At 46.1% G+C, this 16907-nt stretch overlaps 1 protein-coding gene across 4 annotated transcripts in view; it reads right to left on the reverse strand.

The window, feature by feature from the left end:
• MAVS (mitochondrial antiviral signaling protein) overlaps positions 1–16907 on the reverse strand; it is a 152746-nt gene that overhangs the window by 36354 nt on the left and 99485 nt on the right. For 2 of the 4 annotated variants that reach the window (XM_078678701.1, XM_078678700.1), the window contains exon 5: positions 8725–8883. The exons of the other annotated variants lie outside the window; for them this stretch is intronic. In XM_078678701.1, coding sequence (XP_078534827.1) covers positions 8725–8883 — 159 coding nt within the window. The remainder of the gene's footprint in view (positions 1–8724; positions 8884–16907) is intronic. 4 annotated transcript variants of the gene reach the window in all.

Here is a 16907-nt window from a genome sequence, read left to right on the forward strand (position 1 = left end):
ATGGGGTGGTCTTATTTTTATCAGAAATTAACGCTGATGCCCCTGTTTTGGCTGGAGATAAAGTCCCTGCTTCACTCTTTGCGGACGATACGCTGTTGGCATCGAAAACTCCGGCGGGGTTACAGAAGCTCTTAGATCGTTGCTGTCTTTTCTGTAAATTGAGGGGCCTAGTAATTAATACAACTAAAACTAAGCTCCTTTATTTTAACCCTAGCAGGCCAGTTAAATCCACGCTCACACTCGATGGGGTGCCCCTAGAGTGCGTCAAAGTTTTTGATTATCTGGGAATTAGAATCTCAGATCAACTGAAATGGCAGGCGCACATTGAAAAAATGGCCTTAAGCCATAAGCGAGTTCTGGGAGTTATCGGGAGGGAACATCGAGCCTCATTATCCAGACCCATAGCCCCGGCTCTGGAGATTTACGCTGCAAAGGCTGTTGGCTGTGCATTATATGGAGCCGGGCTCTGGGGCTTTAACAAGGTAGATGCCCTTGTCACAGCAGAAAACAAGTTCTTTAGAGAGCTTGTTTCACTTCCCAGGGGAACCCCCACTAGACCGCTCTTGAGTGATATGGGCCGCCGTGCAATTAAAGACTTAATTACTTTGCGCCCGCTTCTCTATTGGGCTCGCCTGTGGCGTACTCCAGAGTTATCTAGTTATGCCGATGCAATAATCTTCAGGGGTCCCACAAGATCGTTTGGCTAGCCAACATAAAAAGGCTCCTACTGGCCATTGGTCTTAACATTGTATGGTAGCCAGGGGTCTCGTTGTCAAAAATGGAAATTAAGAGAGCTTTTTGGACATGGATTGACAATCAGGACCACAGAGATACTAACTTGGGTAGACTGACAGATGAGTTCCGCCTGCACAAGACAGTGCATCGTCTTGAACCCTATCTGGATTTCATTAGGAAGCCTAGAGACAGGGCACTTTATATCCAGTTCAGAATGGGAACTCTTCCTGTTCGTGAACGTACAAGCAAATGGAACCTGCCTAACCAAACGCCTGCAGACTGCCCATATTGCACTGATGTCCTTGAAAATATTCTGCACTTCTTTTTTGTATGTCCAGCTTATATTAAACCCAGACTGAAGTGGCTAAAACCTGTCTGTCGGCAGCTCGAGACCAGGAACCACTCGATTGCCCTCAGAATTTTGCAGACAGATGCAAATAATACGTTAGCGTGTGGGGTGGCCAAATTTCAAGCTGGGCATGGTTGCTTAGATTGAAAGATTTACGCTCATCCTGTATGGTTATCAGTTCTTAACTTTTCTGCAAAGCTGCTTTTGGTTTAATATGGTTTTATCACTCGTGTAAAATTGATTGCTAAAGTGATTTTCTTTCTTTTTTGTATAACTTAAATGTACTGTGATTTTAACTTTAAATGTGCTTTTAAGATATTTTTTATCGAAATAAACTTTGTACTACTACTACTGGGAGAAGGTTATATTGGTCATGTCCCGGATTAGTGGGACATCTATTGATGTTCCCCCCCCGATTATGTCCTTTAAATATCTGGGAAGCTACAGACCTGGCCCGTTCTGAGAGGCTATGGGTTTCTTTGGGCTGCATGGTAGCAAAACGCAATATAGCCAGAACATGGAAGGGAGGGGTTCAATTACGATACACTGACTGGGAGTCAGATATGGATTGGGGTATGCAAGCAGAGAGGGTGATTTACGAAACCAGGGGCTGCCCGCATAAATGGACGAGAATCTGGGGCCCATGGAATGAAAGTAGGGGTTTGCTATGTACCCCTTTTAGTGATTCTTCCTTGGCAACGGTGGATCCAGAAAACATTTAATTGTGTGGAACCCTATGGGAACTATGTAACATGTGATCACACTGTGGACCCTGCACTATGCTTCGAATATTGTACTATCTTATTATGATTACCTGGTAATGTTGATTACTTCACTGCACTGCACTTGTCTTTGTTGTTTGTTTTTATGTTGAGTTTTTAATAAAAAGATATATAAAAAAATAAATGAGTGGTTGACCATGTCAAAGGCTGCACTGAGGTCCAAGAGGATGGCCACCGCGGTACCTCCGGCGTGCAGAGTTTTTCAGACTCTTCAACTACTGATAACAGGGCTGTTTTTGTTCCTTGGAGTGGTGGAAGCCAGTCTGTGACGGGTGGAGTAGATTATGAGTCTCTAGAAATGCAGACAGCACTGAGTAAACAAATGTTTCTGCTATTTTACTGATCCTTGGGAAAAGTGAGATGGGACGATAGTTTCCCAGGGAATCAGGGTCAAGGCTAGGCTTTTTTAGGAGTGCCTTCACCATAGCTTTCTTCTTAAGAGTCTTCACCTTCTGGACTGCCGTCAGTTTAACTACAAATAGTAGCTGGGATATTAGCTGCCTACAGGTGGTGAAAGTGGTAACAGCCCTTCGTCACCCACATATTCCAGCAAAATCTTCAAGGGGTCCACTGGTAGGTGCGGGATGTAATATCTTTGACCATCTGAATGATTCACATCCAATGCAGTGTATGCGCCTAGACATCACATCCCGCCACCAACCGCCGGGGCTACCATACATTGCCCTCAGGCGTTACGTACCACCTGAGCATCAAATAGAATTGTGTAAATGTTTCCAGTATGTCCTCATTCAAGGTACTAAGCTCCCCATCTTGCTTTTTATAGCCTGAATGTAATTCCTAGTCAGTTTGTGGTGCAATTTAGCTGCTACCAGTTTGTCTGTGTTTTCACTGTTCACATAAAATGATGGTTTAACACTCAGTAACTTGTGGGCTGCATCTTTAATCAACATTTCTTCCAGTTCTCACCTTTGGGTTCAGGGTTCCATATAAATACATCTCGATCCTGTTAGTTTATGTTCCTTCCCTAGATTGGCTAACTCAGTCTCTAGTTCCAAGCATCTGGCCTTAGCAAACTTATACAAAGTTGTTGTGGTTTGATTAGTTACCTTTCATTGTTGCCTCAACGGTATCTCAATTCATCAACCATGGCATGCATGCCCTCGTTCTCTTACTCCCGTAAATATTTCTCCAACCCTTCTCTGAAATTGACTGAAGGACTGGCCCCTCAAACCACCCCATTAAGCCTCCACATTTGTGGAGGGGAAGGATAGCCAGGGGTAAAAAAATCAGTTATTTAATGGAACCTATGAAAGTTGGGGTGAAAGGAGTAGTCTTGTTTGCTTTTGTGTCCAACATACCATACACCAGTAAGATTCAGGTCGGTCATGTCAGCTGTCATCAAAGGAGGGGACAAGGGGTGAGTGCCATTAGGCAGCAAACCTGTCCATATCCGCGTTTAAGGACACCTTATAGTCGCTGCACATCACTAGACGCCCTGTTGCAAAAGTGGCTATATTAAGAAAAAAGTGTTGACAGACAGTACCCTTGATATCGTTTGTCGTGAAGGGAGTTCCGTAAAGTGTATCTTGTCACTATTCTACCCTGTCCTTATTCAGAGAATTGAACTGGTTTGGGACACCTGAACAAATGAAGGTAGCTACCCCATTAATCTTAAAGGTGGCAGTGGAGTGTACTTGTATAGGGAAGTATTGGGACCTCGGGCGTTTGACATCAGAGAGTAACATATGGGTCTCTTGGACCAGGACAACATCCACCCTTTTCATGTGAAGCCATTGCAGGAGGGTTTTAAGCTTCACTGACGAGTTTATTATGAGTGGTTAGTAACAGAAACATTATTGCATGTTGTAAAATTGGGTTCATGTTTTGGAGTGCTGGGGAAGCTTGTCTGGAAACACATCAACTACTCAGGCAAGTGGACAAATTCCATCAGGGGTCCTTCATGAGCGTCAAGGTCATGGGTACGCACAGGGTGTAGACACAGAGCAGTGCCAACTCACCATTTGACTGCCATTCAACATGGTGTCCAATTGGTAAAATAATTGGATACCAAAGCACTTTGCAAAAAGTTGTATTGGAACTAAAAGCCGCTTAACATGTTACAGTAGAAACGTCAGCTTAAAGTGTTTCAGGTACAGCTATATAGGTTCTTGCCAGAGGGAAGACAATAAGGTAGATAGTAAAAGAAGAGAAAAAAAGGAGTAGAGATAGATGAGTGAAAGAGTGGAAAGTGAAAGAGGTCCTTCCTCCTCCTTCAGTTTCAGTTACTGTCATGTTAAGCCTGGTAAACTTGTCAATACTCGGATACTTCTCTCAAATGGATCAAGTTCAAGGCAAGTTCCCTAAGTACAGTATTGTTCTGTTTCACTATCTGGGGGAATGTTTCTTCAGGTTTTATTTGTGGCTTTTCTTCTATCTCTTTGGTTGCTGTTTCTGCCATATTGGGTTCATTTAATTGGCAGGTCCACCTAGGACCTCTGGACCCATCTGTAAATGTAGGGCTTTGATCCTTTTTCACTTGATGTCACCACAAGTAATTTGCAATTCAGAGTAAACATCAGCCTAGATTGTAAATCACATTTATACCGGATCTGCTTGTTTCAGAGATGATCTGTTAATATTTGGAGCACCCTGAGTTTTGCCAGGTTCAGGGTGGAAAGATCTTAATAAAGAGAGATTGTTGAGCTTCTGTATACAATGGGATCAGATGTCCTTGCTGCTCTCAAGATTTCTTATTTTACCTGAAGGTAATTGTTTCTTTATTTAGAAACACACAGTGCATTCTACCGATATTGATAGTGGGATCGTCCGGTCTCTCCAGTATGCAATTCAGGAGGTCGTGAATTGTCTCCCGGATCACTCCAATATGGAGGTTGTTACGACGAGTTCTATTTTTCCCACCATCAACTTGATCGAGAAGATATTGGTGTTGTTTCTCTCGGTCCTGAACCCTAGTGCCTAGCTTGGCTCTGTGATGAGCCCAGATGCTGTGGCCTCTTCTGGTTGGTCCACCCTACCTTCAATATATTTTTTTTAACTGAGAGGTCAAGCTGTGACACTGCCTCAAAAAATTTCTGACGCAGGGTCACCATATCTTTCTTCAGTTCCATCATCATTAGGTGGATATCAGTTTTCGTTGTTGGGGCCTCCAAGCTCCCCCTGGCAGGTAGCTCTCCCATCCTGCCCACTGTCTCCGAAGGGGCGATGTCTAGAAGTCTTGTGCCAGTTTGACTTTGGCTACCTAGGAAGTCTTTGATTTATGAGCTATATGTCGGGCAGCCGCATTATCCAGTTATGAGTTCATCTCTTGTCTTGTAGCATTTACTCTAGTGAACCCCGGTGTACCGTTATTTGTTTACTAATATAGCCCCGTTGCTGTTGAACAAGACTATGAGCAGTTGCTGGGAACATGTGGAATGTCAGTTTTGCAACCGTTATTAGAAAGAGGGGACTCTGTGTTTTTTAGAAGTCAGGGGACCTACAACAATTCGAATAATGCTCTCAGTGTGCTGGTACCCTCACTGCTAGCTCAGACTTACTCATAGGGATCCAAGGAGCTCTGACCAGCCATCATCTGCCTTATGCAATGTCAACAAAATATGTGTGAGGTTCACAAGTTACTTATAATCTACTGGGCTAGAGGGTGCATTGCTGTTGCGGCCACTCACCTTCGTAGCAAAAGTGGCAGCATCTCTTTGGACCAGGTCTCCGGTTCTCTTCCAAGTAGAGCCAGCAAGATTCTGATTTTGTGAATATACCGGCAAGAGACCCTTGCCAGTGTTTTTATCCACCATGGTAGGCCCTACTCTTGCAGGGCACAGACTCAGGCCACGTCCGGGGGAGGAACGCCACAATCCGGTCTTCAGCACTCCCCCGGAGGCCCTCAGCTGGTCATCGCCTCTGTGGAATCGTCACCTGGTCACCTATCTGTCCTGGCCCCAGATCAGTGTGAGAAGGCAACCGTACTTAGGAAAACGTCTGCGCTGCCGGACCCATCTTGGGCATCATCTTCATGAAGATTTTCCAGTCAGAAGCCGGACTTCAGTGACCCATGTTTCAGCCGGGGGAAGAAGCCCCACTCCAGGAGCTCCGAAAGGAAGTGACTGCAAGGGTCTCTGTTGCAACCACTCCTCTGGACTTGGCAGTCTTCAAGGAATAATTGTGGACTTGAGGCGGAAAATGCTGCACCAGCCTCTTCTTGACTTTTGTAGTCTGTCATTATACTGTTAATAGTGGTATAAGGCACCTATGTAACTCTGCGGGAAAAGTGGAAACAGTACATGTCGTTTTCCAGACGACAATATGCTTTAGTGAGAGGAAACATGCTTTATCAAGGTCCTGAATATACTTTAACATCTACACACTTTTTACTTTGTTTTTATGTGCAATGGCTTTGTTGCCTATTTAGTTTACGCTATTTAGTTTCTCTGCATATGTATTTTTGTTCAAAACTTCCATATATTTTTTAGAAATACATAGATCATTTTCTGGTCAAAGCATTTCAGATATTGTACTAATCTGTGCTCGCTATCATCATGACACAGCAGACAGCACCAACAGTAATGAATATGGGAACTGATTTTAACAGCCATCTCACCTTTGCTCTTTAAGTCAACACTGTGGTAAACAATAATAACATCCAGTCCTTTTAATCTGTATAGGTACAACATCAAACCCTGCTGATTTTTAAGCTTTCTGCTGGCTTCTGGTTGATACTAGGACTAAATGAATGGTCTTGTACACCATTCCGAAAGCATAGGGGAAACTGGAGCTGCCTTCCCACCAAACTCTAAAAGAGGCCCTTAGTCTTTCACATCATAAAAATGTGAAAAAACAGCGCGATTACATCCTAGACCTGTCTGGCCATTCAAAGACACAGAACCGTGGAGACCCGGCCTTGCTCTGGGACCCACTGGGGGGGCATGAACTGACAGATGTTTGGCGCCTCCTTCATCATAGGGACCAGGATGACTCATTTCTCCCTTGCCCTCAAGGTAAGATTATTTCTTGCTCCAGAGGAACCTTCTAGCTAAGGTGACCTGTTGGGAAATACTAGAAGCGGGGCTCACAGCCTGATCCAAGTCAACCTTGACTTGGGCCTCACTCCACCCCCTCCCGCTAGGTGGTGAATGAAATTATTTGCCTATAAACAGCTGGAATGGCATGGTGAGCAAAAAAAACGATGGATTTAGGCCCAGATGTCTGTACTGGGGTGAATGTATGACATTATTCTGCATTCTGTCCATCAATAGTTCTTTTTGCATTTGTCACCCCGAGTGGGACGGGTATGCCCAGGCGTGGGTCCTGTGCTCTCCATGCCACTGGAATCAAGCTATCCTGGCTGAAGAGGGGTGAAGCCCCAAAACCGGTCCCAGGATGCTTGTTTCCAGTCCAGGGAGGACCTGACTTGGCAGTTCGGGCTGGACTGTTCCCATTGGGCGCAGGGTCAAGACTGATTTGCATATGGCTGGGTCCAAACTAGAATGGCATGGTGAGCAAAAAAACGATGGATTTAGGCCTATATCTCTGTACTGGGGAGAATGTATGACATTGTTCTGCATTCTGTCCATCAATAGTTCTTTTTGCATATAAACAGCCAAAGCAAATATTTGCTCCTCCCTAAGGGTCAATGTGGTATCAGTGTCTTAGCACAGGACCTTGTGGGCAGCTGAAAAGCCCACTTAGAGGAGGGACTTCATGAGAGACACTGCGGTGGCAAAACACAGGGTTGGGAGGACTTTCTCGTCTCGGAAGGTACGGTTCGTGATCTCAATACACATTAGCACTCTTCTCCCTCTCCAGCGTTACTGGAAGAATTTGAGTTGGCCAAACTACACTTACTTCTCTGCAGCAGAGGAAAAGGCCCTGGTAAAACTACAATGGCGCAGGTATGACCATTGGGAAAGCTGGTCCAGCTTTTGGCCACACAAATGCACCAATGAGAATCCCAGTCCCATTCCAGCTATATGGAATGCCAATGGGAGTCTTCTGACTCATCTTCTTGATGTCATGGGTCGTTTTATATTACTGCCTGCTTCATACATTGAAGACCCAGGCTTCCACTGCACAAATCAATGGCTTCTTGGCTCCACCACACTTTCACTTCCTCAAGGAGAAAGGTCGGATATATTTGGAGAGGCGTTCACAGAAGACAAAGTGTCTGCAGCTATTGCGCCGCTCCCTACCTGTAAGTGGCCTGGAAGGACCGCTTTTCTTGCAAATGTTTTAAGACAGGCAAAGCCCTTCTAGTCCCCCTAATAACATGCACCTACCAAGAGACATTGGAGGCCGGTTTCTTAGGAGCCATATCTAATAAAGGCACGGCCACAATTCTCACAAAAGACAACAAAGACACACTGGAGTTTGCTAGCTACCGCTCAATCTCATTGCTCACTGTGTATCTCAAGGTCCTCACTAAGATGCTGCCGACCCAACTGGGGTAAGGTCATCCCTCAACTTATTCATAACTCACAAGTGGGAATTGTGCCGGGCCAGTGTTCCGGAAACCATCTAAGCATCTTGACCCACATCCGTTGGTATTTGACGGATGACCCTGAGGAGAAACTTTCCAGAAGGTGACACTACTTTCTGCTGAACTTTAGCTGAACTACTATTCTCTATATGCCATATTCCACCCTAACCCCAAGCTTATGTTCCCACCTCCCATATTGTTCCTATGTAAGTGTACAGAAAATCCACATGCTCCCATCATGTGTACTGCATCAGTTTACAAAACATTTAGAGAGTACATTAAGACAACAACAAAAGGACTATGCTTGTAATATATACATTGATAAATGTATGATGACTCTATCACCACCTTGCAGTCTTCTACTCTTTAATGGTGGGCTAATGCACTATTAGTTAGCAGAAACATACCTCATTCGTATTCCGATCTAATGAGGAATTTTGCGATAATCTGCTTTCAAAACCTCCTTTCTTTGGGCTTCGAGGAGTTAAACTCGGCACAACTGCCTCTACTCCTGGATACGCTGCAGCATAGCCAGATGCCACCTGGGGTGCAATTCCCATTGCAGCCTTAAAAAAGTAACAGGAAAGAATTTTACATAAAGTCTCCATGATCAAACTGACTCTTACTGGAACTAAGCACACAACTACAACACTTTCTTAAAGTCTCCATATCGAGTAACTATGTGTTTAATAGCGCACAGAAAACTCTTATGGGGCTCCGACCTTTCGTGTATTAGGAGTTACTCATGTTCAATGAAAATCACCGCGAGTTACTATAAAAGTGTTGTAATAGTGACCACATCAGACAAGATTACATTAGTGACCATCATATACTTGATTACAAGCAGTGTTGATCACCACAGTGCATCAGTCAGGGTTAATTGATGGGTTTGAAAGTTTGGTATGCCTCTATGAGGGTAATACATGCCAGCCAAGCTGCAGTGACCCTAGCATGAAAGTAATAATGTTAGTATGTAATTTCCCTCATGATTTATCACTTGAAAATCAGCTTTAAATATACTTTGGAAATTCAACCATTTTTCTTCAAACATCAGATTATGAGTTCTACAAATACACACAGTTCTGGCGTACATATATTAATTCAACTAAGCAAAAGTTTCAGATTCCGTAGGCCAATATATATATATATATATATATATATATATATATATATATATATATATATATATATATATATTGGAAATCCGCAACATTCTATTTGGAATAACTTTGGCGCCAGTCGATGATCCTATCCAGAAAGTCTTGGGGTGATTCATCAAGCAGGGCTGAGAAAAAAGGGGGGTCCCAAAACGTGTTTTCCACATGCAATTTTCCATAGGTACCGTTTATCGCGGCTACAGCCCGATCGGCTGAACGGAATTACGCCAAATTTGGCAAAGTTGTAGTCCTCGGTTCAGACTCGTACCTTTTGCTTATATGGTGTAAATTTGTTCAGTAGTTCCTGAGAAAATGACAATTAAAAACACATATATATCTATGGCCTTGGTGGATGCGCGCTTCTTGTTCGGACTATAAGCACACTGTCCCGATCACATGCTGAATTCTGATTGGCTGTCAAGACGTTGTCAACATTCGAAACGAGGAAGTGTTGGCAGCCCTTTTGTGCCTCGGTTGAAGCGAGGATCTAGAAATTAGTGGAACAGTGGGCACGGTCACATCGTGCTAGCAATTGCCTGAGTGTTGGAGGCACGCCAAAATTGGCCGCCTGAGAGCTACCCTTTTCCCAGAAGCATCAATAAGTTTTAATTCCTTATCCGGGGATGGAGCATCTCCTGTTGTCTGGGAGTTGGCCCTTTTCCTTGCATTGCACACAACCAGGGAGTCTAGTGGCAACTGACCTTTAATATACACTGGGTCCGATGGTGTTGGCTTGTATTTTTTGTCTACTCTAGGGGTAAGAATACGAGCTCTCACTGGGTCATTAAAAATGTCATCCACATGCCTGATCATCCCTTTGAGCATAGGTAGTGTATGTGATGACCTCTGCGTGGTACTGCAGATTTCAAAGAGGAAATCCTCTTCTAAGGATTCCTTATGTAGCTGCACACTTTGGTAGTTGGCAGCTCTACCTAGTAACTCAATGCAGCCTACTCTGTTATCTGGTGGAGAGGGCTTGTTAGGATATAAATCAGGATCAATGCATGTGGGCGAATTGGTATTGTAATCATCCCATGGGTCTTGCATTGGTTGATTATCATCCCCATACCCATCATACTGGTTGTCAGGTGTATGCAGTGGTGAATGTTCAAGGGAAATAGGCTGAAACTGAGGTGAAGGAGATGAAGGAAGTGGAAGAGGAAAAGGAGGAGGGGAAGTTTCAACCGTTCGCTTCTTTAAATGAATGTGATATTCTTTCTCTGTATCAGTCCTTCTTTTTAAAGTCACTTTAGTGGTGATATGTCCAGTTTGAGGATGAATATACCAAACTTTTTGTTATGATCCAGTTTGCCGATCGAAGCATCAAAACTGTGTCTTTTTGGTGATGTCAGCCGATCTGAATGTTTCGACTCCGAAAGTTTCGTTTTTTATAGCAAACGATGGTGCACCAGAATTTAGTAGTCCAAACAAGCTGTTGTATTTTTGAAAAAAAAGTCCTTTATTGTTTTCAATCTTTAAAAAGGCCTTTTTAAAGATTGAAAACAATAAAGGATTTTTTTTCAAAAATACAACAGCTTGTTTGGACTGCTAAATTCTGGTGCACCATCCTTTGCTATAAAACTCGATTTCTGTCTTGACAGTGGAGCTTTTTGTGGCCAGCTCCGGATGCTAATGTGCACAACGTCATACTGACTTTCGACATTGAAATTTATAGTGCGAAATCTTGGTCAGCCACAGTTGTTTTGCTAACTCCGAAAGTTTCGGTGCCGAAGTCTTGGATGTTTTCGGATCCGAAGTGTGTTTTAGTGTCGAATGGGTGGGGTCGGCGCCAGACTTGTGTTTCGACCCTGAAGTTCTTGGCTCCGAACTTGATTTGGAGGGAGTCTTTTCGGAGCCGGAAGGCTTTTAGATAGGCTTCGGTGCTGAGCCAGAAGGTGGGGAATCGGAAGCATGATCTTGGTGCCGACCGGAGCCCAAGGGCGTGGGTTAGACCAGAGCCGCCTTCGTTTGTGGAGTTGGGCCTTGGACGAGAAGGGAGTTGTACTTACGGTACGTTGTCCATGTGGGATGTCGTACTCTTGCTCGGAGTTAAGCTCTGGGATGGCGATCAGCTCCTGCTCCTCCTCGGTTCCCATGGCCTCACCGGCCTCTTAGTCCGATTGTTATCCGAAGATGTCCGGAATGGAGCTGTGCTGGCTCTGCATGTCGCGACATCGAGCCCGACGGTTGGGAAGTGTCTTCTTGGAGTGGAAAGCCTGGCACGTGTTGCAGTCCTGTTCCCTGTGTTCGGGGGACAAACACAGGTTTACACACTTCGTGTGAGTCGGTGCGTGGGTATTTTGCGTGACACAGAAGGTGGAGTTTAAAAGGAATTTGTTCCATCGACTGCAGGTCGGCCCGACACGAGTAGGACCGGCGGCCTTCCATGAGTTTCATGATCGAAAGTTTGGTTTTTGCAAGTAAAGGCGATACATGATAGAAGGGAAAAAGCAATCCAAACAATACCTGTCGAGGTTGAGTATCTTGCGGACAAAGGGAAACCGAAGGAACTGTGTCTAACCGGAGCACAGCGATAGACGTCCGAACACGATGGGGGAAAAAAACAATCTAACAATGGAGCCGATGCTCATGTCCACTCTCATCGAAAGGAGGTGTCACCTACCTTTTGACTGGAAAGACTTCTTCGAAGAAAAACAAGTGTAAACATCCGGACCTAACACCAGATTGCGAGCAATGCACAGCATGTGATCTACAGCTCACATGCCTCAAACACTGTATTATCATAGTTCAGTGTTTCAATTGATGAGGCATTTAAAAGAATATACCCCAAACTTAATGCTGTCCATTGAACATTATATGGTACAAAAGTAAAAATGTGTCATTCATAATATAGTATAAGGCATGTATGAAAACAGTAGGTGTTGGAGATTACGTTAAGAAAAATAATCAGACTAGCCACAATAGATATTTCTGTATTGAAGAGATACCAATGTAGTGAAGTGGACACAGAAAAACCCTAATATTTAGACAAATGGTCAAAAGACTCAGAGCTGGTGGCATGGCCAGCAACATGGACGAATAGACGTGTTTGTCAGGAGCTCTGACGGCCCGCTAACAATTCTGTTTACAGTCCTGCCTTCCCAGCGCCATCAGCTCATAATTTAAGGGCGCAATACTACAAGGACTCACAAGACACATAGCTGGCTGAAATGGAGACATGCCGGCCGATCCTGAACCTACAGCAATGACGAATGAAGCAGTGGCTGTAAGCCAAAATGGCGGTGACCTGCACCAGATCCAGCAGTGACTAGAGAAGTAAGCCAGGAAGCCAGTATTGGTGCTGCCTCAGCGGAGACACTGGGAGAGGATGACGATTGAATACCCCATCCTAGATGGGCGGCCCAGCTCCCCTCAGAACCATCCAATCTTCGTAGGGGCGAGGCAGTGGGCCAGGACCATGGACTAGCGGAGGTGAGTGGGGCTACGCAGCCTGGACCAGAGCACCGTAGAGACAGAGCGCTCGGGTGTCGCCCCAGGGGGCCTCCGCCGGTGGCGGCTTGCATGTCTGGAGGTGAGTGTGACAGCGCAGACCAGCCGGTGCTGGGACGCCTGGCCGAGAGGAAGCCCAAGAACCAGGTTGGGTCAACAGAGAGGTGGGCACAGCGGGGACGAAGCAAGCAAGAACTGGCTGGGTGTGCTCCCTCAGTGGAAGTTTGCTGCTCCCAGTCTCCGCTGCAACACCAGAGTTCCAGCCAGCTTGTGGAAGGAAGGAGGAGTCACACAAGACCCCAGACAGTGAATAGAGGCGGTGGCAGTGGGGGCAGACAACCAAGAGAGGTAACCTGGACCTACACAATCTTTTAAGGAAAAGGCCCCAAATCCTGGACGCCAGCAACCTGGGGAGGCCCTAACGTTGCCAGTTGACAACTTGAGAGCCCCAGATAAACCCAGGGGAAGGGAAGTGGCGAAGCTGCAGAGGCCAGAGAAAATGCCTGTGAGCAAGGGCCTGAAGTGCTAAGAAACACTAATATATCCTGGGTCGCAGGTCCAAAACCCCAATTTGGGCACGCTCTACAACCAGAGCTCAGAGTGCCGTAAATGCAGTGCTGCCACATCAGGACAGGCAGCAGATAGAAGACTGGGCCCTGAAACGTGCGGATGGAGGTGCCAGTAGATGGCGCCTTAGCGCTAAGGCAATCCAGACATGAGAAGAAAGTTACAGAGATGACAGGGAGGGTGTTGACTAGCAAAAGACTCCTAAACAGGACACGTGATAAGCATTGGGAGAGACCAGGAGATCTCAGAACCATTCACGCACAAAAGAAGAAGGGATAGGGGAAGCTCTGAAACTGGCTATCAACCGAAACAGCAGCAGTACTATTGGACGCCGATCAGAGATGGAGTCCCGACCTGGCGTGGCCCAGAGGCATAACTAATAGGACGCTACACCTCAAGATACTAACCCCCAATGGCCAGGGAAAAGGAGTCTAAGACACAGAAACAGGGGAAAATGAACAAATACACAAAGGTGTGGCCCTCCTCGTGGGAGCGGCGAGTGAAACAATACCCATGCTAGACAATGCAGCTCTCTTACAGCCAATACAGTCCTCCAGAGAAGTACTGGAAGGTAAAATAGATTAATCCACTCGGATGTTACCTTACTGCGACAGGACCTACCAAACATATTCGAAAAAAATAACCCAAGCAGAACAACGCATATCGGAGGGCAAAGATGTAACACAACCTTACATAAGGAGGTAATAACTTTTAAAGCCACAATGAGAGAGATCATTTGGAAAGTGGACGACGCTGAAAATCGTGCACGCAGGTATAACTTACGCTTTATAGATTTCCCTGAGGGAACTGAGGGTTCTGACGTAGAAACCTTTTCATATAGGTGGCTAAAGGACTCTCTCTCGAAAGCACAGTTTTTGCAATGCTTCGTGATTGAACGGGCCCACAGGATGCCCTGTTTGAAACAACCAGCGGGGGCACCCCCAGGGCCACTGATTGCCCACTTCCTCAATTACCAAGACTGGGACTTGATACTCCATGAGATGCGGTGCATTGGAGAGATCCGCCTGCTAACTGCAAGATAATGGTGTTTCCGGACTACTCTAGGGAAGACCAGAAGCAGAGAAGAACATTCGCCTCCGTCAAAGGAAAACTATGATGTAACCTCCACATCCAATACATGCTTTTTGTTCCTGCAAAACTAAAGGTAATCTTCCAGAGCAAATTACTCTTCTTCCAGACACCAGAGGAGGCATGGAACTAGATAGAGGAACGCCCTGTCACACAATAAAGACTTGAACCTATGGGGACCCCTGTATGAATCAGCAGCCCAGTGACAGGCCTCATCCACGAAGACTGAAAACTAAGCGCAGGTCCAAGAAGATAAGCGGAGATACTCCCCTGAGAAGGGATAGGAACTCCGAGGAAAGAACCCACACCTTGGACATTGATGAAGGTCAACCACAGGCAATGCCCAAGAAGATAAATCCCAAAGGGAGACCACAAAGGCAATTCACCCCCGACCTATCGAAACAGGAACACTCAGCAGAAACGGATAGTGACCATACATTTCTACAAAAGATAACCAGACTCGTAGCACCCTACTCTGAAACTGCAATTCGTGAGAAACCCCCACAAGAAATCTAAGAGCAAGGAAGGTGTAACCTTATGGGTTCACAAGGAGGGAAGGAGCCAACACTGAAGTGCGGTTTAAGTGATTTAATAAATGGTTTCTACAAAGTCAAAGACTGTCCAAATAACAAACAGTATTCATAGGGCAAAGGTCCTTGCGGGAGGGGGTTGGCTTCTGTTCTAGGGCTGGTGTAGTCCTCCTCTTCGGCCCGTCTCGCCCGAACCCAAAACAAAAGGAAAAGAAACGTGGCCGTTAGTTCACAGCACGGTATCACACAGGGCTTGGGAAAGGGGAGTGAGGGTAACACTCGTGAGGAGGCAAAAGACCGTCACCAGATGCCTGAGAGATAAATCTGGAAAGTGCAGGGTGCTGTGCTCAATAGATCAAGAGCCCGTCAAGTTCCTCCCTCCTCCCTCGGTTACCCAGTTCCTGCCCGTTTGAAACTCAGTAAGGTACGCAGGAGTTCCCGTACCTGGTGTAGCCACGCGTCTTCCTGCGCGTGGCTGGGCGAAGCGTGGGGACGTTGGCCTCCTGGCTTCTCCTGAGATAACACCTCTGAATCGTCCTCTCGGTCCAGAGCTCGGATACCGGTTTCCCCAACTTCAGCTTCTCCTTGGAACGTTGCTCCACGGGCGGATCTCCCTCCTCCGGCGTCCTCCACGTCCAGTCCTCCAAGGTGGTTGGCTTCTCGTCGGCTTTGGCTCCGCTGCTCCAACTCGCGCCGCGCCGTCCACAACTCCGCATCTTCCGGGTCCGCCTTTGTTCCCCCTGTGCGCGAATCCGATAGGCTTGCGGATTCCGCTGTCATAGGGGTGGAGTTCCAGTCTGGGAAGTCCAGGCCGTCCTTAAAGGGCCCGGACCACTCCTGCAAGCGAGATCGAGAGTCCGTTACGGGGCAGGTCTTGACCCCGTGACAGGTCTTGACCCCGTGACAGAAGGATAAGACACAATGGCTAGTTGGAGACCAACGGGACAGTAAGACGGCACTTAGTGCCCTTTGAGACTCTTATACTACACCTAGAAAGGGTCCAGATTTTTTGTTTTCAGGCACAACTCACACTAGGTTGTTGGGCATTTATTAAAGGGTAAAGGGTGTGGAAATACAGACCTCTTAAGCTTAACCTATGACACGGTTGTCATGTTGACAGTTCAAGTGAAGTGCGTCAGCAGTAGGAGAGAGTGGGTGTGGGATGGGAAGGGGAAAATGCAATATAAGGATGCAGGGGGGGTTAGTTTATGGGTTATCAGGGAACACAAAGGCATAGAACATGTACACTTTGAGATTATTCCACAATCCAGACTCCCTACACATAGGGGTTATGACAAAAATACCACCACATACACGGAGTGAGGTAGGATATACCATAATGACGTGGAACGTCATCGGCCTCGACCACAAAATCAAAAATGGGTTGGTTACTATCTTAAAAGACTGAAACCAGATATAGTCCTCCTCCAAGAAACACATCTCTATGGTACCACCTGCGCGTTTCTTGGGAGAAGTACCTACACAACCCTTGCCCACGCAGGGTTTTCCTCCGGCTCAAGACGGGCTACCATCCTCATCATAAAGACACCGCCCTTTCATGTACATAAAACCTTGGTCAATCCAAACGGCACGGCTGTGGTGCAAGGGACATTGGGGCGAAGGGAGATTACGCTGATCAGCATCTATGCCCCTCCACGACTGCAGCAGCACACCCTAGATAAAGTAGCAGAAATCCTATTGGAAACTGACTCCTTCATACACATAGTGGGTGGAGACTTTAATGATGTAGCAGACCCCTACATGGACCGCACAAGCACTAATATAGGGCAGCAGGGG

The sequence above is a fragment of the Lissotriton helveticus genome, chromosome 2_2, assembly GCF_964261635.1.
Source record: "Lissotriton helveticus chromosome 2_2, aLisHel1.1, whole genome shotgun sequence".
In the NCBI taxonomy this organism is placed as follows: domain Eukaryota; kingdom Metazoa; phylum Chordata; class Amphibia; order Caudata; family Salamandridae; genus Lissotriton; species Lissotriton helveticus.